The 23,556-nt window shown below is 41.0% G+C and overlaps 1 protein-coding gene across 8 annotated transcripts in view; it reads left to right on the forward strand.

Annotated features, from left to right (window-relative positions):
- Positions 1-23,556, forward strand: part of XRCC4 (X-ray repair cross complementing 4) — a 201,539-nt gene that overhangs the window by 95,572 nt on the left and 82,411 nt on the right. For all 8 annotated transcript variants that reach the window (XR_009761877.1, XM_061621930.1, XM_061621909.1 and 5 more), the window contains one exon: positions 21,452-21,596. Coding sequence is in view for 7 of the 8 variants with exons in the window: in XM_061621930.1 (XP_061477914.1) it covers positions 21,452-21,596 (145 nt within the window). In the remaining variant the exon portion in view is untranslated. The remainder of the gene's footprint in view (positions 1-21,451; positions 21,597-23,556) is intronic.

The following is a 23,556-nucleotide window of genomic DNA, read 5'->3' on the forward strand; positions in this document are numbered from 1 at the left end:
CTTACAGGTTGACCACTTTATCATCTGCTCTAGAATTTTCCCAGGGATCGATGTCTGGTTGGCTGGTCTGTAGTTCCCAGGTTCCTCCTTTTTGCCCTTTTTGAAGATGGGGCAACAGTAGCCCTCCTCCAGTTATCTGGCACTTTGCCCATCCTCCACAGTTTCACAAAAATAATAGATAGTGGTTCTGAGAGTTGTTCAGCCAGTTCCTTCAATACTCCAAGGATGCAGTTCATTGGACCCTGTAGATTTTAACTCATTCAAAGTGATTAGGTATTCCTTGACCACTTATCTATCATTCTCAAGCTACATTCCTGTACCTTCAACTTCACATTTGCCAGGAGAGTCATAGACCCTATTTTGGGAGAAGACTGAGCCAAAGTAGGAATTGAGCACTTCTGCCTTTGTCATTTGTTATCATTGTGCCATCTTCATTGAATAGCTGTACCACCTTTTCTCTGTCTTTTACTATGGATATACCTGAACAAAGCATTTTTGTAGCTCTTAGCATCTCTCGCTAACCTCAGTATAGCGTTAGCCTTCCAGATGCCATCCCTGCAATTCTGTGCTACCTGTCTGTACTCTTCCTTTGTGGCCTGGCATTCCTTCCACTTCCTCTGTGTGTCCTTTTTGTTTTCAGGTCATCACTAAAGTTTTTGTGAAGCCACATTGGCTTCTTCTGCTGTCTTCACCCTTTTTTCCTTGTTGGAATTGTTTGCCATTGTGCCTTTAGAATTTCCTTTTTTAGAAACTTTCACCCATCTTGGACTCCTTTTCTCACTGAGTGTGCTTGCCATGGAACTTTTTTAAGGTTGTTTTTTTAAATGTTTTTAATGCTGTTTTGTTTTAATGTATTTTAAGATATGTTTTTATGATGTTTTAAAGTGTTTTAGTGCTTTGTTTGCCGCCCTGGGCTCCTGCTGGGAAGAAGGGCAGGATACAAATTAATTAAATAAACAAATAAACTTTACTCATCATTGTTCTGAATTTATTAAAATCAGCTTTCCTAAAGTCCAGGGTACGCATATAGCTACTCTCAGAACTCAAGTATAATGTGGTCACTTTCCCCCACAACTGCCACTTCATCCACTAAGTCTTCAGCTGGTTAGAATCAAATCAAGGATAGTTGATCTTCTAGTTGCTTCCTCCACTTTCTGTAGGAGAAAGTTATCTCAAACACAAATCAGGAATTTCTTGGAGGGGCTGTGTTTAGCAGAATTTGTCTCCCAATGGATAACACTGGCAATTAGCTTTTCAAAGGTTTATCCTTGTCTTCTCAGTGCATTGGGTGGCCGGTAGTAGACTTCAACCACCATGTTCCTTTTATTCCTTGCCCCATGTATTTTAATCCACATCCTCTCAGGGGAGCTACCAAGCTCATCCTCCTGTATTTCTGTGCATGGATATATATTTTTAACATATAGTGTGATTCCACTTCCCTCTCTATTCCTGCTGTTCTCTTTGAACAAGTTATATCCTTCAGTTGTTCTATTCCAGTCATGCGAGTCATCCCACCAAGTTTCAGTGATTCCTATCATATCGTATTTACCTTCCTGTATTAAGATGCTTAATATGCCTTTCATGTGAGCTTAAAAAACAAACATGTTTTCATATTCATTTCTGAGAGAAAATGCAAAGTCTAATTGCTTTTGTGTTAAGTTGGCGATTTACTTTATTTAAGAGTATCGGAACATGGTTCCTGTTAGAGTGGTGTTTGTTATATTGTCTTTTGGTATTCTTGGGTAGCAAAATCAACATAGCACTGTTATGAGTAAAAACAGGTTTGGATAAGATAACAGGTGTCCTGGTAATCACAAGCCAATGAAAGAGTAAATCACTAGGACACACTTATTTTCTTTCTTGGTGAGATTGAAATAAGAGATCTGAAATGAGCCTAAATAGACAGAAGTGTAAATTAGCAGTAAAGCAATGATCAGCTCCTTGAATGAGAATCCTCAGTTGCATCAAGGCATGACCTTCTAAAGATTGACTTTTGACCCTCTAGTCAGACTGCTCAGTTGGACTTTAACTCAGGCCTAAAAAAGATTTATTATTTCAGATATCGTGCCTGGGAAAGTATAGAATTACATGTGCTTCAGAAACCAGTAGGACTTTCCTTGAGGGGCACAGGCAAAAGATTAAAGAATGCATGGAAATTACAGCTTGCAGGCTAGCAAATTAAGAGGAACTGTGCATAGAGGCAACATTTATCACTTTGGTAAATGGATAGACTGTTAAATAAAAGAAGGAATTTCTTGCAAATATGTAGATACCCATTCTTAAACTTGCAGGAAATGGGTAAAACTAATCAGAGGTTGTGTTGCTGCTTTTAATTGTTAAAGTTTTATTATAGATAAGTCCAAAAATGACATCTACATAAAATATGCCTATATGGACCTTTATAATCATACAAAAAGAAAAGAATAAAACAAGAAACTTGGTAGACATAAAAAATGAAAGGGAAGAGAGAAAAATTACAAAACAGAAAAAGAACTACATGGTTGAATATTATCCTGATTCTTGCTGTTCCAGAACATTGAAATAAAGTCCACCTTTTGACAATCCTATTTGTTTGATATTTATTGTTCACACGTTACATGAAACAAGTGTACAGTCTGTTTACCTGGGTACACAAGTAGTTGAGCTGTACACTCGTACAGTTATTTACATATAACATTCAGTGAGTGCACAATCTCCATTATATACACTTTTCCTGCCAGGAAAAGAAAATGTCTTCAATGACACACATTAAATGCACCATTGAAGCAATTTCCTTTTACTGGCAACAAGGCAAGGCATGCTGGGGCTGTATACTTCCTGAAACTGTTTCCTATCAAGGCTTACATTCAACAGAAAGAGCTTTGGCAGAAGGGGGAATGTAGTTTCTCTTTTCATTTTTCCTGCAGGTTCTTAAGCTTTAAAATTAAAACACCAACTTTTGAAAAGAAAATACAATCTTTTTATCATAACTATCATAATTATAGCTATTAAAATATTGAATTTTTCATTGCCTGTTATTCTTAAAAACAAATCCCCGCACTAAGAATTATTTAATTCTAAGAGTATGTTTTGTGACTTGCTCTGGTTGATGGATCTTGGGTTTTTGTAGTAGTAGTGTAGTAATAATAATAATAATACCAAAAAGCTGAAGTCTAACCATCCTGATCTAGAGTATTGCAGCCTACAAGGCAGGTTTGTGTTACCATAAAACCATGTGATGCAGCTGCTTCTAGTAGCAGTTTCTAATGGAGGCATCCATTATCATGTATTTGACCAGGTGTGTCTAATTTTGATGCATGACGCTTAATGCAGAAGGTGAGAGCTAGAGATGAGCAAATCCACAATTGTTTTCTTCTCAGTTTCTGGGTACACAGTAGAAAGGTGCCACTGCTTTTTTGAGAATGCCTTCTTTGGCAATGTTTTGAGCTCTTACCTCTGCCATTGTAGTTTCATTCTTGTAAGCACTCTTTTGAACCATGCTACAACAACCCTGTAAGGTAGGCCTGTGTCCATACAAATGATTTAGTGCTGGGGTGGTCAGAAGGTAGATTGTAATCTAGTGGTAGATCCCTGGGAGATTTGTAGTCAATTGGCAAGAGCTTCTGGCTTCCAGTTACGTAACAATAGTAACAAAAGGACACATACCTGTTTGGAAACTTGACAACTGCAATTAAGAGTACTTGTGGAAACTAGGAATAGATCTATATGTGGAAAGACTATGAGCTGATCTCAGTTTTGATAACCCTGTGCTCAGCAACTTCTCAAAAGCATCATGTTCTTTCATAGTAGATGTCTTTTGCAGCTGGCTGTAGTTGGTGGCTCTTGGGGTTCTAGTAAAACATAGGGTAGATCCCAGATTTTGCAATAGCAGTGGTCTACTGGTGATGGCAGCAGTGCCACTCACTGAATGGGGATGGGGCAAAGTACCTGCAACTTCAGAATTAGTGGCACTGCCATCTTGTAGCATGTGGGCACACACCTGCAGGCTGCTACTGCCTTCCACCAAAGTACCCCCAATCTTGCTATCTCACTGCCACTGCCATTCTGCTCCCCCTGTGTGTCACTGCTGACCTATGCCATCAAATTATTGGAAGAGTCCTGGCTATATTTCTCTCTCTTGACCTTAGTACGAAATGTAAAGCACACAACAGAATTTACATTACTATTGATTTCAATAGGTTTTAAAAGAGCAAGCAAGAAAAGTATAATGGGGCAACTTATATTGTGCTTTATAGAGGTACTGTAGTGTCTAGGTTCTGCAAAAGCCAGTGCAGTACAGTGATAAGACTGTTGGGCTAGGGCCTGGGAGACTTGGGTTCAAATCCTCATTCAGCCATGAAACTCACTGGGTGATTTTTGGGCTAGTCACCTTCTCAGCCTAAACTACCTCATAGGGTTATTCTGAGGATATATTGGGGAGGTGCAGGACCATATTTGTCACACTGAGCTCTTTGCAGGAAAGCTGAAATATAAAGTAAACAAGGCATTAAGTAAAATTAAAGCTGCGATCCTATGCACATTTACTTTTGAGTAAACCTGCTTGGGATTATTTTAAGACACAAGGGATGACTATTACTCAAAGTTTCTCTTATTTATTGATTACTATCATTTCTGAGCAATGTGCTATCTAGCCATTAAGTTATTTTATAATTGCAGTTGTGACTGCAGCTATTATTCATTACATGGCACAGGGGTTGGAACACGTTTAAAGCAGACATTTTGGAATCTATTTCCACTTTTTGGAATCTATTTGAAGAGTAGCTGTCCTTAGCAAGCAACAACAAGAGTCGCATGATAACACATTGAACATTTAACAGACGTTATAAATATTCTAATATTTATTGATAAATCACATCATATTTAAAGGAAATAGTTCTGTATTCACTTTCACTTCGGAGTAAGCCCTGTTAAACTCAGTGGAACTTACTTCTGAGTAGACATGGTTAGGATTGCACTGTGACTTCAGATTCCTAGTCTTTCTCCCTACCCCCTTTACTAGATTACTGGTACATCCTTCCACCTTCTCTCAAGATAGCAATTTTCACTTGTCTGAGCCCACAGGGGCCCCACACACTTTGCTTCAGAGTCTTAGCCCCCCCCCCAGCTTTTCTCTCTTCATTACTTCTCTGCTGTCCTTTCACCTCTTTCTACATTCCCGTCAAAGTGATGCTGCAATCCTATCCCAACCCCACTTACCTGGGAGTAACTCCCATTGAGCTCAGTGGGACTTACTTATCAGTAAACAGGGCTAGGGTTGTCCTGTGAGCAGAGACATAGACAAACTCTCTTCCCTCCCCTTCTCTGCTCCCTCCCAAACTGTTTCTTCTATGGGGCTGGAATCCTAACCCTTCTTACCTGGGAATAAGTTTCATGGAATTAGGGTTGCCAGGTTCAGGGCCTGATCCTGATCCTGTTGTTGATGGTTGGCGGTTCTTGCATGAAACAACACGTTACGTTGGATGTAAGATGGTAAAGAATCATCACAGAGGCTTGAGAAAGTTTAAGAGTCTTTTTACTTAGACATTAAGGCCAAAGGCTTTTAAAGTAGATACATGTAGAGTTCCCCCCCCTTCAAGGAGAAGCTCTCAGTTCAGAGACAAGACACAGACAGCACAGCACAGAACAGCAATAGAAAGCAACTAGAACTTTTTCCCAAGCTGTTATCACCCGTTACCATGGCAACGTGTCTGTTTCCCAGGCCAGTCTTAGCTGATAACGCTGCTCCTGCAGACACATGCTTGTAACTCTTTCAGACCTGATGAAAACATCCTTAGGCAGTACGGCCTAATGCCAACAGTCCCCCCTTTTCATCATGTCTGTATATCCATCACAACAATTACATTACAGTAATACATTTCTACAATACAAAGTAATGCATTTCAATACAGTGCATCATACATTTCCAGTTCAATACATTACAGGACATCTCAGTACATTTTCAAAACTTTACTAATCAAATTTCGGTTGCACACAAGTCAGGTACAGTGTCTCAGGGTCCATCTCAACCTCTTTGTGCATCCCTGGACTGGTTATTAATCCCACCATAAATCTTTCTGGCGGTTTTCCACTGTTAGATCTCTCAGAACGTCTCAAAGGCACTAGAGCTTCTGCTCTCTCAGCCCCCCTGTTTGAGCTGGTACTTGGCACAGCTTGCTCAGGGTATTCCATTTCCTCAGCCTTGCGTTTCTTTGATCTCCGTTTCCCACAAATGAATTCATTTAATGCAGCCCTAAGTGGAATTTGTGTGCCTTCCACTTTTATGTCAAGGTTTGGTTTAAATGCCAATGCCGGTGCTTGTGTGTCATCTGACCCTGTGAGAATGACTGTTTGCCTTTGATCCCAAGGCTTTTCTGAGACTTTAATGCTTCTGCTCAGAATTAATTGCTGTGTTTCTGGTATCCAAACTCTGAAATATGCATTCTGAAACCCCAGAACAAATCCCTGTTGTGCTGTGGGTGCAAGTTTGCCTCTTGTCTTGTTTTGCGGTATGTGTACCCAGCAACGTGCCCCGAATTTCTGAATGTGTTGCACTTTCGGCTTTCTCCCAGTGAGCTTCTCGTAGGGAGACATTCCAAGTGCACTGTGTAACACCCTGTTGTGAATGTAATTTGCATACATAATTGCCTCTCCCCAGAAAGAATTCCCTAAACTGGAATCCATTAACATGGCTCTCATGGCTTCTTGAAGCACCCTGTTTTTTCTCTCAGCAGTCCCGTTAGAAAACGGGCTAAACGGAGCTGTGAAATTCTGGTTTATTCCCTTACTCTCAAGGAAGTCACTCAATACTTTGCTCGTGAATTCCCCTCCCTGGTCTGAGCGTATAGCCCCCACCGTGGTGCCATGTTGAGTTTCGATTCTCTTAATGAACAGTTTCAGCTTCTGCTCTGCTTCATCTTTCCTCTTGAGTAAAAAAACATGACAAAATCTTGAAAAATCATCAACCACTACCATAAAGTACTTAGCACCTCCTCGTGAACTGTTTATTGGCCCTGATAAATCAACATGAACTAGCTGATAGGGAGCTGATGTCGTGCTTTCAGCCTCCCGGTTTATGGGTGCAATTGTCATTTTTGCTTTATGGCATGCATCACAATCCATCATTAACTGTCCACAATCTTTCAAATGCATGTTTTCACTATGCATTGGAGTTTTCTTTATCATGTCAAAGTTTGCATGCCCCAGCCTCTGATGCCATTCATGGACGCAGCCTTGATGTGTCTGTGCCTCAGCGTTTAACACAGCACACCCTGCTTGACTGCTTTTTATTACAAACTGGGAATCATTCAGGCTTCCCTGCAAGCACATTTGATCTCCCCTCATTACATAACATTTGTCTCTGTCAAACAACACTGAAAACCCACAACTGGTCAGTTTTCTCACAGACAACATGTTATGAGACAGTTCTGGTACAAACAAACAATCTGACAGTATTCCAAGCTTATCAAATCTCACCAGTCCACGAGCCTCCACATTCTTCCGCGATCCATCCGCCAATTGAACAAAGTCCTGCTCATCTGTAGACGTATAAAACAAACTCCTGTCTTTGATTAATACATGGGACGCACCACTGTCAATAATCCAGTCAATTTGTCCCAAATCTTGAGGCTTCTGTTTACAAACAAAGTTCACACTTCTCTGCTTCCAGCCTCCGTCCCTGGAGTTGCGCTTGACTGCACAGTCTCTCTGGAGATGCCCACGAGCTCCGCAGACATAACAAGCCTTTAGCCGCTGCTGCTCCTGCTTGCCATCCTGCTTGCTTCTGGTTGCCTCCTCTGGCACGGCACTTTTCTTCGCCTCTTGTCTCCGCTGCCATTCCTGGGTCAGTTTTTCCTCAATAAATGCGACATTCAGCCCCCCATCTGGCAGAGCTTCCATTGCCATGACAAAAGTATTCCAACTCCCATCGAGTGAAGCCAGGATCAAATAGGTCTTCTGAAGCTCACTGTGTTCGATGCCTTGGTCCGTCAACTCAGCAAACAAGCGTCTGAATTCCGTGAGATGCTCACTCATATCGCACTCACCCGTGAAGCGCATCTGGTACAGCTTCCGTGCCAAACACAATCTAGATCCCGCGGTCTGTTGCACATGAAGGGCCTCCAACACATCCCACATCTGTTTGGCGTTTGTAACATCTCTCACGTGTAGCAGTTGAGAGTCGGATACAGCCAGAGTAATAAAAGCCTGCGCCCTCTCATCATTCCGTACCCAGGCCGCTGTAAGGGGTGCAGGGGGTGTTCCTTCAATAGCTTCCCATAAATCCTCTTTTATCAAGAAAGCACGCATTCTTGGCTTCCAACTGCCATAACTCTTTTCCGTAAGTCGTTCCATCGGCAAGCCTCCAGACATGTTTACAGCAGCCATCTCTGCTCACTTCTGTCTGGCACAATCAATCAAGCTGCCCTCTGGATCTCCGTCTGCCGTTCAGACCAGCCACTTACTCCTGTGTAACGCGCTGTGGATCTGGGCCCATAACCCTGTTGACGTGTGGCGGTTCTTGCGTGAAACAACACATTACGTTGGATGTAAGGTGGTAAAGAATCATCACAGAGGCTTGAGAAAGTTTAAGAGTCTTTTTACTTAGACATTAAGGCCAAAGGCTTTTAAAGTAGATACATGTAGAGTTCCCCCCCCCTTCAAGGAGAAGCTCTCAGTTCAGATACAAGACACAGACAGCACAGCACAGAACAGCAATAGAAAGCAACTAGAACTTTTTCCCAAGCTGTTATCACCCGTTACCATGGCAACATGTCTGTTTCCCAGGCCAGTCTTAGCTGATAACGCTGCTCCTGCAGACACATGCTTGTAACTCTTTCAGACCTGATGAAAACATCCTTAGGCAGTACGGCCTAATGCCAACACCTGTATCTTTAGGAGAAGAGAAAGTCAGCCAAGTGCAGGTGTTCTTGCAACATTGTAATGGGAAAAAACACAAGGTGGAATTCTCCCTTTCCCCTACACAACTTTTAAAGATACAGAAGACCTCTTGGTTGCCAGGCCTGGTCTCCAAGAGGTCTTCTGTATCTTTAAAAGTTGTGCAGGGGGAAGGGAAAATTCCACCTTGTGGTTTTTCTTATTATAGTGTTGCAAGAACACCTGCACTTGTCTGACTTTCTCTTCTCCTAAAGATACAGGATCAGGATCAGGCCCTGAACCTGGCAACCCTACATAGAATGGAATGGGATTTACTTTAGAGTGGGCATGGTTAGATTGCATTGTGAAGGTAAACCATACTTTTTTTAAAAAAAAAAAACACTAACAATTTAGACAGTCTATGCCGAGTGCTTTTTGTTTTAGGTAATCCTATATCCCCTTACCTGTGAGTAAGCCCCATTGAAAGAAGTGGGACTTACTTCTGAGTAGACATTTTTAGAGTTAGTGTGAGTCCTCAGAAGTAGCTCCCTTATCTCTCCTCACTAGGTTTCTGCTACCCTACCTCCTTTTGCCTTCTCTCAGAACAGCAATTTTTCCTTGTCTGAGACTACAAGAGGCTTAAACTCCATTTAAGTTAATTTAATTTAAACAAACTTAAATTTTTAGATTTAACAATTTAGACAGTCTATTCCTAGCCCTAGCTTCCCTGACAGAGTCTCTCATGTTTTTAGGCACTCCTAACTCCACTTACCTGGGAGTAAGCCCCACTTAGTTCAGTAGAACTTACTTCTGTGTAGGCTTTTTTAAAAAGTGCAGTGTGAGTCCTCCAAAGTTCCTCCTCCCACCAGTTTTTGCCTCTTTCCTTCCCTCAAGCTCATTCATTGCCAGCACACAGAAGCTCTGCGACAGGGTGGTCTCCTTTCTCTCTTTCTTGCCCTTACCTACATTTTAGCCTTATTCCTCTTTCCTGCTCCACTCCCTGGCTCCAGCAATTGACGTTTCCTTGAGCTCATTTCTGATTGGCAGCAGCTGCTGCTGCTAGAACAAAGCCTCAGGCTCTCCCCAGGAGGAAAACTAATTGCTCCTGATCAGCTCCACATGGACAGCATGCAGGGAGAGCCTACACGTGAACAAAATACCTCTTTCTTCAGGGGACCAGTACATATGGTGATTTGAGAAATCACCATGTGTAGATTCTTTCTCAAGAGCAGCTGAACCCACGTACAGAGGGCTTGTACCTGGGTACAGAGTAATGTATGAATACCTCCCTATATTGTGTTAATTTAGATAAGACTGCAATATTCCATACCATACAGATACTATTAGGGCAACCTTATTTTTACAGTTTATTAGCTATGCATATTTTGATAGCTCTAAGTACATTTATAACTGCTTCAAGATCAATATTATTGATCACATCGAAAACAGTATTTGTTTTGTAAACACTGTAAACAAAGTTGTGTTCAGATGCCTTATTTCTATGTACATATTGCCCTCACTAAGAACATCAAGTCGCTGTTGCAAGGAAGAAAAATCCCGTCTAGCGCCCAAGATTGATTTTGTGGCTCTGTCTCTTTCCAGGAGTCCTGCAAGCATGGCAGCAAATTGCATCCTTACTGCTATGCTTAGTGAAACTCCCCTCCTGTAATGTGTTAAGTGTATGTAAACTCAGTAAGGGCACCATTTTGCCTTAATGCTAGACTTCTGCACTACAACTCTTACAGATCTTGGGACAGCAGTTTGTTTTTATTTTATATTTAAAGGATTGCTATATAGTCAAACTGTAGAATAAAACTGAGTACTGATAGGGAATTCCCCCACCCAACATATATCAGTATACCTGTGTTTGTTAATACTGGTGTATCATACTCCCCATGCATCAAAGGGTAGTGCAACATAATTTTGTTTCCTTTAATAGTTCATGGAATGCTGCTTTAATTTATTTATTTATTTTTTGTTAAATTTTTATACCGCCCCACTAGCATAGCTGTCTGGGCGGTGTACAACAGAAAGCATATACAATAAAATCACATAAATCGGTACAAAAACATATATATAAAAATCCACAAATCTAAAACCAAATTGAACATATTAAACTAAAATGCCTGAGCAAAGAGAAAGGTTTTAACTTGGCGCTGAAAAGATAGCAATGTCGGCGCCAAGCGCACCTTAACGGGAAGACTATTCCACAATTCAGGGGCCACCACTGAGAAGGCCCTGGTTCTGGTAACCATCCTCCGAGCCTCTCTATAAGTCGGAACTCGGAGGAGGGCCTTCGATGTTGAACGTAGTGTACAGGCAGGTTCATATCGGGAGAGGCGTTCCAGGAGGTATTGTGGTCCCGCACTGTATAAGGCTTTATAGGTTAAAACCAACACTTTGAATCTGGCCCGGAAACATATAGGTAGCCAGTGCAAGCGGGCCCGAACAGGTGTTATATGTTTGGACCGCCTGGTCCTCGTTATCAGCCTGGCCGCTGCATTTTGCACTAGCTGTAGTTTCCGGACCGTCTTCAAAGGCAGCCCTACGTAGAGCACATTGCAGCAATCCAATCGAGAGGTTACCAGAGCATGGACAACTGAGGTGAGGTCCTCCCTGTCCAGATAGGGATGTAGCTGGGCTACCAACCAAAGTTGGTAGAACGCATTCCGTGCCACCGAGGCTACTTGAGCCTCGAGTGACAGGGAAGGATCTAAGAGTACTCCCACACTACGAACCCGCTCCTTCAGGGGGAGTGTAACCCCGTCCAGAACAGGGTGTATATCCACCATCTGATCAGAGAAATCACCCACCAACAGCATCTCAGTCTTGTCTGGATTGAGCCTCAGTTTATTAGCTCTCATCCAGTCCATTATCGCAGCCAGGCAACGGTTCAGCACATTGACAGCCTCACCTGAAGAAGATGAAAAGGAGAAATAGAGCTGTGTGTCATCAGCGTACTGGTGGCAACGTACTCCAAAACTCCTGATGACCGCACTCAGCGGCTTCATGTAGATGTTAAAAAGCATGGGGGACAGAACTGACCCCTGCGGGACTCCACATTGGAGAGCCCACGGTGTCGAGCAATGTTCCCCAAGCACTACCTTCTGGAGACGACCCGCCAGGTGGGAGCGGAACCACTGCCAAGCATTCCCCCCAACTCCCAACTCCACAAGCCTCTCCAGAAGGATACCATGGTCGATGGTATCGAAAGCCGCTGAGAGATCAAGGAGAATCAACAGAGTTACACTCCCTCCGTCCCTGTCATCTCTAGGTGAAATGGTCCAGTTTCACCTAGGAATGCTGCCACTTGCTCCATCCTGGCTCACTAACCAGCTCACGGTTTCTTTTCAAGGAAAGAAAACTCCAATCCTTTAAAGCCAGTATCATCCATTCCCCACTCCTCCAAAGTGTAATAAATCATGGGTTCCTTATGGATCTTTTACAAATCAAAGTAAGCACTGAACAGCTCCGTATTTAAAGGACTTTGTATAATTTTTTAATCTTACATTTCAATCCACTTTATATAAATGTTTCTGCAAAGAAGTCAGTTCATTATGGGGGGAAATAATTTGAATTATAACTATGAAATATGTGGCATATGAAAGGCAGTCTTCCATGATTCTACCAACAATATCAGGAAAAAGGGATCAGTCACTTCTTCATCAAATTTATTTTTATTGTACTAGCCATTGGCCTTGACAGTGTTAAAATATACTCCATTGTATACAATAGGATTAAAGTAGTTAATACAATTATAAAATTTATATATAAATATAAATATATAAAACTTTTGATACAATACAGCAAAATCCAATTTAAGCTGAAATTAACTGGAAACACTCTTAAAACAGATCATGTTCAAGAGTTTTAAGAGAGAGGTACTTTTTGATCCAACCTAGACATTCAAACCCAGAGAGCTGCTGTCAGTCAATGAAGACAATCCCAAGCTAGATATAATTTGGTATAAGACAGCTTCCTATATTACTGCTTGGATACTTGGATCAGTGGTGGCTCCATGTCAGTGGGGCAGTGGAATCCTCTCTGGGTTTTAGTCTGAACATTCAAGGATCTGTCCAAGGCGCTTCAGCTACTTGGGTCATGGTGGGGTACTTTTTTCAGTCCAAAGCCATATTCCCTTCTGGGTGACCTTACAGGGGCCACATACTAGTAGTGGATGTGTTTTGCCGTAGATCTTTCTTTTATCTGACAAATGGTTCTTTTAAACATGTCCATATATGCAGTGAAAGTTGACACCAGCTGTGGTTTATTAGTTACTTAGCACTATTAACATGGTTTATTAGTTACTTAGCACTACAGCATAACACTGCAGATATCCTTCAGCTTATACCTAACAGTGCAAATAATACTATACGTCATTCAGCTACAGGGAGATTCTCTTCTCTAGATCTTAATGGTAGCTCTTGCTGGTCACACACTCCTTCCTGCCCGGTCTCTTAATGGTTGTATGTGTAATTTCCTTGGTGGTATATGGAGTCTCATCTTTCAACAAGGGGCTGCCAGCTCCTGTTATACCCAGTAGGCAGTCCCTATCTCCCAGGGGCTGACCCCCTGTGCAGCCAATCAGGATTAATACATGAGCCATTCTCCTGAGAGCCAGCTGCTGCATGAGCCAGCCCATTCTCATGGTTCAAAACATAAGAAGAGCCTGCTGGATCAGACCAATGGCCCATCTAGTTCAGTATCCTGTTCTTACAATGGCCAGCCACATGTACATGGGAAGCCCACAAACAGGACCTGACTGCAAAGAGCACTCTCCCCTCCTGCAGCTTCTAGCAACTGGTATTTGGAAGTATATTGCCTCTGCCTTTTCCTCAATGATTTTTTCTAATCTTTTAAATCCATCCAAGTTGGTGGCCAGCACTGCATCTTGTGGGGGCAGATTCCATACAGTACTTTAACTATACACTGTGTGAAGTACTTTCTATATTTGGGCTTCCTGTCTTGGCACTCCCCAGCAAGCCTCCCTCCTCCTGACAGTCTGCATGACCTGGAGCCTCCAGCTCCTCCTAGACTATTCTACTTAGACTGCTTTTCGTAATCCATCCTTATACAGCTCTAAGCTTATACCACATAAAATAATATTATTAAGCAGTTTCAGACCCTAAAATAAGCTATAGATAGGGCATTAAAGGGGCAATTCCTGGATTCCACAAATCTCAGTGAGACCCAATCCATATGGCATTACAGGGTGGGATCTGTGACAAAAGTGAACAGGTTGAAAGCAAAAGTGGGTAGAGCACAAACGTTAGAATCAAACAGTTGGCAAGTTTCTTCACATTCACACATCTAGGCCAGGTTGAGCCTGGCCGAGAATCCCTGCAGCTCAGAGGAACTCCTCCTTGAAGTGGGAGGATGAAGCTCCCACTCGGCGATCTGTGGCAGTGTTGGGTTGCGGGACTCAGGAACCTGACGCTGCTGCGAATCGCAAAGTGGGAGCCTGCGAGCATCCCCAGGCACCTCCCCCAATACAGGTGGTGTGGGATTTAAATAAGCCAGCCTGTCCCACCTAGCTATCATGTCAGCGTACATCAGCTTACATGCCTGCCATCACCCAAGATGGCAGCGGGGGCATCCATAAGAAGTTGATGCCCCTGCCACCATTTTGGGTGATGGCAGATGTGTGCGTACAGCACGCAGGGTGTGCGTGCTGATGTGACAGATTGGTGTGCTGGGCAGGCTTATTTAAGCCCCGTGCCATCTGTATTGGGCAGGGGTGTTTGCTTTTATGGCACTGCAGGCCCAGCGCAGGCTGGTGCCCACGGGACCAGTCATGGCAGGCGCTCGCCCTTCACACATCCCTCTCTATTCTCCATCCAAGCAAGAAAGAAGTATTATCAAATTTAAAGAATAAATAATGCAATTAGGGATATTTAAGAACTTGGTAATAATTACTTCCTGAAGATCAGTGAAACATAATGAAATATATTACTAGACACTTTGGGTAATTTGTCAAGTAGACTTTTTGGAAATTTAATTCTCATGGGGTTAGCAAAGTAGGCTGGAGGGGAAAACAGATATATTGCAGTCACCAGAAGAGTTCATGAGATGGGCGTTACATCACTGCTGTACTGTCATTGTCTCTCTTTTAGAGAGAGAGAGAGAGAGAGAGAAATGGATATTTCCTCTAGGAAATAAGACTGCAAACTAACTTAGGCATTCTTGTTTGGGTAGAACTTTTATGTGCAGAGCAACATTAGTAAGTGATATTAGTGTATTACTTACTATTAGTATGTGGTAATATTAGGGTTTCGGGGGGTAGTTTTTCTGTGTTTAGTATTTTAATATTGTTAAATATTTAGTATTTTAACATTGTTACCTGACCCAGTGCTTTGCAGTTTGAACCTGTTAGAAATCAAGATAAGTTAAATAATTTTTAAGAATAGTTTGCAGTGTGCAAAATAAAACTTCATTTTTATTTTTGCAGTATAATTTTGCAGGGTTGCTTAAGAGCAACTGCATTATTCATTGCTAGATTTCTTTTTAATATGAAGAGGTTATAAATGAGTTTTCTAAATATCATCATATAGAAGTTGAGGAATCAGATTAGACGGGAAGGGGTTCTGGACACTAAAAAAGTTAGCAAAATACCAAACTATATTTAAGGCTACCCTCTTATTGATAAGGATTATCAATACCTTGACACAGTCGTTAACCAAAATGGGGACAATAGTCAAGAAATTAGAAGAAGACTAGGATTGGGGAGGGCAGCTATGAGAGAACTAGAAAAGGGCCTCCAATGCAAAGATGTATCACTGAACACTAAAGTCGGGATCATTCAGACCACGGTATTCCTGATCTCTATGTATGGATGTGAAAGGTGGACAATGAAAAAAGCAGATAAGAGAAAAATCAACTCATTTGAAATGTGGTGTTGGAGGAGAGTTTTGTGGATACCATGGACCACAAAAAAGACAAATAATTAGGTGTTAGAACAAATTAAACCAGAACTATCACTAGAAGCTAAAATGATGAAACTGGGGTTATCATGAGAAGACATGATTCACTAGAAAAGATGATAATGTTTGGAAAAATAGAAGGGAGTAGAAGAAGAGGAAGACCAAACAAGAGATGGCTTGATTCCATAAAGGAAGCCACAGACCTGAACTTACAAGATCTGAACAGGTTAATTTATAACAGATGCTATTGGAGGTCACTGATTCTTAGGGCCACCATAAGTCGAAATAAACTTGAAGGCACATAACAACAACAAAAGGCTACCCTCTATGTTGCAATCCTATCATTTACCCCTGGATGTTGATGGCTAGGGAATAGGATGCAGGACAGGCCCCTCAGCCAGTGGAGAGGAATGCTACCAATTGGGGGAGAGCTCTGCTGCAGTAGATGGCTGACCTCTGTCCAAGTGGGTGGTAAGCTATCACTGGTGGTAGCCAACAGAAAGCCTTGAAGCATCAAAGATCCAAAGCCCCACAGGTCTCTTGATGGGTGCAATCCGTGCCCCCTCAGTGCAAAAACCTGCCCCCCCTTTCCACCTTGATGCAGCAGTGACTCCACAACTCTTATCTTCCCCAGCCACAGTTAGGATTGCTATGTAAGTCTAGTCAAACCCTCAATATAAGTTTGCATTACTGAAGTTACTGCGTGGAATACAACAAAAAGTTGCAGTGTGCCTGCATTGAAAATGTAAGTAAATCAGAAAGTTATCGGGGGTAGGAATGTTAAATTTTCAACAATGAGTTAAAACTTACAAGAGAAGCAGCAAACGTTATATTAATGAACAGCCTATCATTAAACAACTCTTGGTTTGTTAAAAAAAAAGGCAACAAGAAAATGTTTCTACTGTCGTCATAGTTTGTTATTGCTAGTTCTGCTAACCATTTAAAAGAAAATAATGGGGAGGGAATCAACTTGTAGGCAGGACGTTTCAGATAACAACTCATTATAATTCCTTAGCTTTCACCAACTTTGTAATGGAGCTGTTACCTCCATGTCACAGAGGTTTTAAAGCACTATTATAAAGCTTTCATTGTACTGTGGCACAGGCTCTAGTACTTTTCATAGTCAAAATGTTTTTGTAAGTTCCAATCGTGATTCTTTTTCTTGATGAATCTATACTTTAGGGGTTAATTTTCTATCTTAAACATCTCATTTTAACAAGGTGACAGTTTGTCACTGTTGTTAATATTATTTGTTATAAATTCATGTTTTTTCCAAAGGCATTGAATTACATTTTTAATAGGGTCCCCAGATGATGTTGGATTTCATCTCACTTTCAGTATGGCCAGTGGTCAGAGATGACGAGAGTTGTAGTCTAGCAGCATCTAGATGGCCACAGGTTACCCATCTCTGCTTTAATGAATAAAATATCACTATTATTTATTATTATTTATTTATTAGATTTATATCCCGCCCTTTCTCCCAGTAGGAGCCCACTAATTAATTTGATACGTAGGTTTCCTTCTCCAAAGGAACAAGTTATTCCATTAGAGCAAGGCTTCTTTTGGAAGAAGCCATCTTTGGATTCATCCCTGTGGGAAAAGAGTTTAGCTCCTCTCACAAGAATACTTTGTCATTATATATTTGGAGGTGGTAAAAAAGATCTCCTCTGCCCATTTTGTGTATTATATGAAGGCTTTCTGGTCATGCGGCCTGTCTTAAATTAGCACAGCTGCTGACAGGGTGTTAAGGGCACTTAGGCATTGCAAAAAAACAGGACCTGTTTTTGTATGAAATTTACATATGCATATATGTAAATTTATGCATATAAATGTATGCATATATAATATATATATGCAATGATACCATAATTTAAATTTATTATTTAAATAGAAATATACCTTATCAAAATGAGGAAGACTTTGACTGTTTTGTGTGATTGCTCTGTCTGATATCTAGGTGCTAACAGTTCATGGGCAACTTCAAGGGAATGTTATCCCTTCTTATACTCTCCCCTGCCCTTTAAGCCAGATTTAGACTGGACAACCCTTAAAATAGAGGACTGCCCTCTGTAAAGTAGGACAGATGACCAGTACTGGGTGCATGTGGCTTAACAAATAAATTAAATTAATCAGCACATAGAATAGAGTCATTACCTCCCAAGCACACAAATGTACTTAAGAGTACATCCAGACTCCGCAGCACATTCTATGATCTGTCAGTGTGAGGTGTTCCACTGTTTGGGTCTGGGTGCAAAAGATTGTATCTGATTCATCTGCCTTGAACTCATTAGGTGGTCTTAAGCAAGCCACTGTCTTTCAGCTACAGCTCTCCTTCTGCACTGTGGGAATAACAGTAATAACTTACCTTGTCAAAGTTGCTGAAATAGCTTATGTGAAGTATTTTGAAAAGCCTACCAAAAACACTTGTGCAAATGCTAGCTGTTATGTTCAAGCTTTGGTGCAGTTCAGTAAATGGCAAGCTGAGCAGGCCCTAGCCAGCTGGGGAGGACTAGTCTCAGAGGGAGGCAATAGTAAACCCCCTCTGAATACCACTTACTAGGAAAACCCTATTCATGGGGTAGCCATAAGTCAGGATCGACGTAAAGGCAGACCATTTCCATTTTCTTCATGACAACTAGTCATGCTTTATTTGCTACTGTTACCTTTTTCACTCCCCATCCCTCCTTTTCCCCACTGGAATGTTGTACTATTGCATTGGTTTAGAAGATGTTTGTGCCACTGTAATTAAGAGAGCAAATTAAGAGTCCCTGGCTACTATAGCATAAACTGTCAATTGGTACTAGGCCCAATTATCTCATGTACTCATGATACAAAAAATAACTTCAGGGTAAATTATCATATTTATCCAAGTAGATTCTGAGATGTCTCCCCATATATGAAAACTCTCCCTACTCTTCCCCACAGATAGGACAGTTTGTATAAATGCAAAGCAATTGTTAGCTTTCCAATGGCAGTTTTCCAAAAGGAAAACATTTGGTGGAATTGCATATTCACCTTGAGAGGCAATGGATGCATCTTTTTAGTTAGCAAATCTTTCTTGATAGCATGTGCTTCCCTGAATTAATTAAGATCTTCAGGAAGATATTGTGAGTAGAACTATAGCTTGGCTGCCTAACAAGTTCTATGTAACATTATAGTAGAATCTATCCAAGTAAAGCAAACCCTTTTTGAATAGAAAATATAGACTTTGATCCAAAGAACCAAGGAAAGCGTTCTGTATGTGGACACACACACACACACGCACACACACACACACAGCAGGACTTTGCTGCCTCCCCATTTCCACTCATCCCCCCCCCTCAAAAAAAATCTAGAATGGTGTATAATGTCTATAACTGGGGTGGGGATTGGAGGCAAGAAGAGCACCCCTCTTCCTAGTCCAAATGAGAAAGGACTCTTTGGATCCAAACCATTGTTGAGGGGTTTAGAAGTATAGCAGTATCTATGTAATCACTGATTTGCAAAGTCTTTGATGCTCAAGCTTCTGCAAATTTTGATACAGTAGTACTTTTAATGTTCTGCACTAGCAAAAGCAGATATTTGAGTAATCCCGGTAATCTCTAATGGGTCCTGAATCAGCTACAGCATTCATTTTGTGTTCATGGATCACTTTCATTTAAATCTGTAGGAATCCCCTACAAGTAATACAAGTATTACTTGTAATTGATTACTTTTTTGAGGACCAAGTAGGTAATTCCTTTACATTTTGATTGTAATTGAACTAGGAGTAATTTTATTACTTTTGTGGAGTAATTGTAATGTTTCCAGCATTACTTTTGGGCATTACTTGGGGGGGGGAAGCAGGGGAAGTCTTCTGCTCCTCTGATTTGTGGATGAAAATCATATGCCTCAAACTGGGCTTCTGTGCAGTATTGCTCTTCCCTCATGCTCTCTGGGTGGGTAGGAGACAACAAGGGAGGAGGTGGAGAATGAGACGGGGTGGAGTGGAGAAAACAATTGTTTTAAAAAATGGATGGTGGTGGTGAAGAATGGAGTGGAGGGAAAAAGAGCTGGAGGGCAAGAACATGGATAAAGGAGGAGAAGGAGGCAGCAGCAGAATGGAGATAAAGAACTGTGGAGGTGAAAGATGACAACGTGTGTGTATACTGTGTTTGCACTTGGCACACAAAGTGGCCTCCACCACCCTCTCTGGCTACTGTGCTGCATTTGCAGTATTTTAAATTTTGCATCTTGGAGGGAAATTGTTTGCTTGGGTGAGTGTCCTTTAGTTGGTGGCAGGGCAGGGTCCGGGAGGTGGTTAAGTGAGAGAGATTATGCTGGAAGGCGGGGAAAGGGGTTGCACTTGGTTTGACGTGCAAAATCTGAGTAGTGGCCTCTGCCTTCCTCCCCACCTCCCTTACCAGCGGAGAGACCACCATTGCTATCTTATGGATAAAAGAATTATTCTACTATCTCTGTATGTGTGTGTTTATTTTTAATGTTGTTTTAGGCTACTTAGATATGCAGCAGCCAAGGCCAGCACCTTGTAGGCTTTTTTTGAAAAAAAATAACTGAAATGTAATTGTAGTGATTACTTTTGAGGAAAAGTAATCAGTTACTTTCAGAGGAATTGTAACAGTAATTACTACTTTTGGGGGCCATGTAATTGTAACTGTGATTTATTACTTTTTAAAAGTAATCTTCCAAGCTCTGATCAAGACAGACAAATGCATTTAAACTGTTGAGTAATCTGTTTAGATTGTAAACCTATAGGCAGGGTTTTGTCATTGTTTATGCTCTATGTCAGCCTTTCCCAACCAGTGTGCCTCCAGATGTTGTTGGACCACAACTCCCACCAGCCTCAGCCAGCATTGCCAGTGGTCAGGAAAGATGTGGTCCAACAACATCTGGAGGCACACTGGTTGGGAAAGGCTGCTCTATGTATTGTGCAGCATCTTGTTTTAGAAAGTAATATAATTACTATATATCTTTAATTGACTTTCTGTTTCATGTAAAGTTCTCAGAACATTTTTTAAAAATCTAAATGATGGAGAAAAATGCAGCTGCATTTGTAAGAACTTTGCATTGGTAAAGACAGTTCAGCGGTAGAGCAAAGATCCCAAGTTCAATCCTTGGGAACTCCAAATAGGGCAGGGGGAGAGCTCTGCCTAACACCCTGGAGAGCTGCTACCAGTCAGTAGAGGTACTACTGAGCTAGATGGTCCAATACTTTGACTCGGTGTAAGGCAGCTTCCTAATGAGTTTAATAAGGAAACACAGCAACAACAGTACTCCTGCATTTACTTTTTTAACTTGCAATCAGTATGGCCTATTTAGGAATGCAATTACGCAATCTACCTTTAAAATATTATATTATTAGTGGCTGTGTAAATACTGGGCCAATCTAGCGGTCCAGTTCATGAAGCAGTAATGGGAAAAAAAGCAAACCTAGGGAGGAATAAAAATGACATTATATGCTATGCAGCTGCTTTGCAAAAGAAGACGGGCAAATCTGGAAAATTAATTTCCTGTCTTCTTCTCTTGCAAACTTTGATCTCTTCTAGTTGCAGCCAGTGTGTCCCGAAATAATTTGCATTAAGAAAAAGTAGATCCAACCAAGACATTTAAGCAAATGGTAGACCCTACCCATTTTATTTTATCTTAATATTACCAAAATAATAATCTGTTTTGTAATTTTCCACCTCATATCACTTTGGCAGCTAACCCCAGAAGAGACTCGTTACTTAGCAGTCCAGATATTATTGACGTTGCACCAAGTAGAAAGAGAAGACAACGGACACGAAAAGTTGAAAGTACGGAACCAAAAGTTGCATTGTATGATTCCCAAATGGCGACAAAGGACAAGTAAGAATTGCTTGATATTTATATCAATTGACACAAGTACCATTTTCAATGTATTGAATATAGATTTCAGCTTGCATAGCAAATCTAGGCATGTTTACTCAAAAGTAAATCCCACTGTTTTCAATGGGGAGTTTTCAGTGTAAGTGTACATAGGACTACAACGTCTTAGACTGAAATCCTAAACACAATTACTAGGAAGTAAATCTCATTTAACTCTATTTATTTATAAAATGTATATACCATCCTCCATCACAAATGATCTCAGAATGGGTCATATGCCAATAAAATACATACAATAAAATCAGTCATTAAAACACAGAAAATTTTGCCCTCACACAGTGCTTCCTGTAATAAAGCATGGTGGCTCAGGATCTTAGCCACACTGTCCCAACCAAAAAAATCTAATTTCTAGTGGAAGAGATAAGCCAAAAGGCATACAATGTGAGCACCAGCCTTACATAGCTGTGGTGCCACCACTGAGAAGGTCCTATTTGAAGCAAAAGCACCACACGCTTCCCTCAGGAATGGAACAACAAGAAGGGACTCCTCAGTGGCACTTACTTCTGTGTAAATATGTTTAGGATTGTGCTGTTAATTTCTCCACTTGCTTACTTTGTCTTGTCATAAGCATTTTATAAAAAATAAGTGTATGGACATCTTTTCCAAATCCTAACTACCTGCAGTTAAACCCAATTGCCTCTTTTGTCATTTCTGTGTCAGTTGTAAATTCAGGAATATTGTTGTTAATCCCTGTTTTCATAGTCTTAAATCAGAAACACAAGGTTTACTCCTTAAAATGACAATACGTATTAGTTTGCTCAGTTATTCAACCAAACATTTACATGTAGGGGAAGGTGAGTTTACCAAAATCTGTTTCTTTGAAAAGATTGGAAATGTTTTCTCAGCTCAAATAATGGGTTGCAGAAATTAATCCAAATGATTTGTCAGAATTTCTCTACTGGCTATTTTACTTGTAAGAATCCAGCTGTTGCAAGGTATGAATTCCAGAACAAAGTTGTGACTTTTATTAAATCAGTGTTTCCTTTAGCTGTGTTTCCTTTAGCTGCAAGCAAATGCTATTGAGATTTCCTTGTTGATCATGCAATTGTCAATAACGCAATTGATTATACATTGGATATATCTGATCAGTGTTAACTGATTCAGGTGCTTTATTGATGTCAATATTTTTATTTCTTTTTGATGTTTTAGTTAGGATTTTCATCTTATATAGTTTCTATATTTATCTTGGTCTTTGACCAATAAAATTTTACTCTTTCTAAGAGTGGTGTAGTAGTTAGAGTGTTGGACTACAACCTGGGAGACCAGGGTTTGAATCCCCACACAGCCATGAAGCTCACTGGGCGACCTTGGGCCAGTCACTGCCTCTCAGCCTCAGAGGAAGGCAATGGTAAACCACCTCTGAATACCACTTACCATGAAAACCCTATTCATAGGGTCACCATAAGTTGGAATCGACTTGAAGGCAGTCCATTTCCATTTTTACTTATCGTAGGATGCTATGTCTTTGTGGTATGAGCTATATGCAGTTTTCTTCCTAAAAGTGACCAAACCTAGATACAGTATTTCAATTGTTGCTGAGACAGTGTCAGGTAGAACTGTGCTATTACTTTCAAGCACTTAAGTATTACTCACAATACAGATGTGGGGAATCTTTGGCCCTCCATATGTTGCTGAACTACAACTCCCATCATTCCTAGCCATTGGCCATGCTTTCTGGGGCTAATGGGAGTTGTAATTCAGCAACATCTGGTGGGCGAAAGGTTCCCCACCCTTGTGTTAATATAACAGAATCTAATATATCGGTTTCCACTTTCCATCAAAATATCCTGTCCATTTAATCATACAACTAATGTTCTAGTCCCATAGATAGCAGGTGGTCATGTGGCCTGTAGGACACAGTCTTGCATGCTTCTGTGGATGAAAAGGGAATGTAGAGTTG

The sequence above is a fragment of the Rhineura floridana genome, chromosome 1, assembly GCF_030035675.1.
Source record: "Rhineura floridana isolate rRhiFlo1 chromosome 1, rRhiFlo1.hap2, whole genome shotgun sequence".
In the NCBI taxonomy this organism is placed as follows: domain Eukaryota; kingdom Metazoa; phylum Chordata; class Lepidosauria; order Squamata; family Rhineuridae; genus Rhineura; species Rhineura floridana.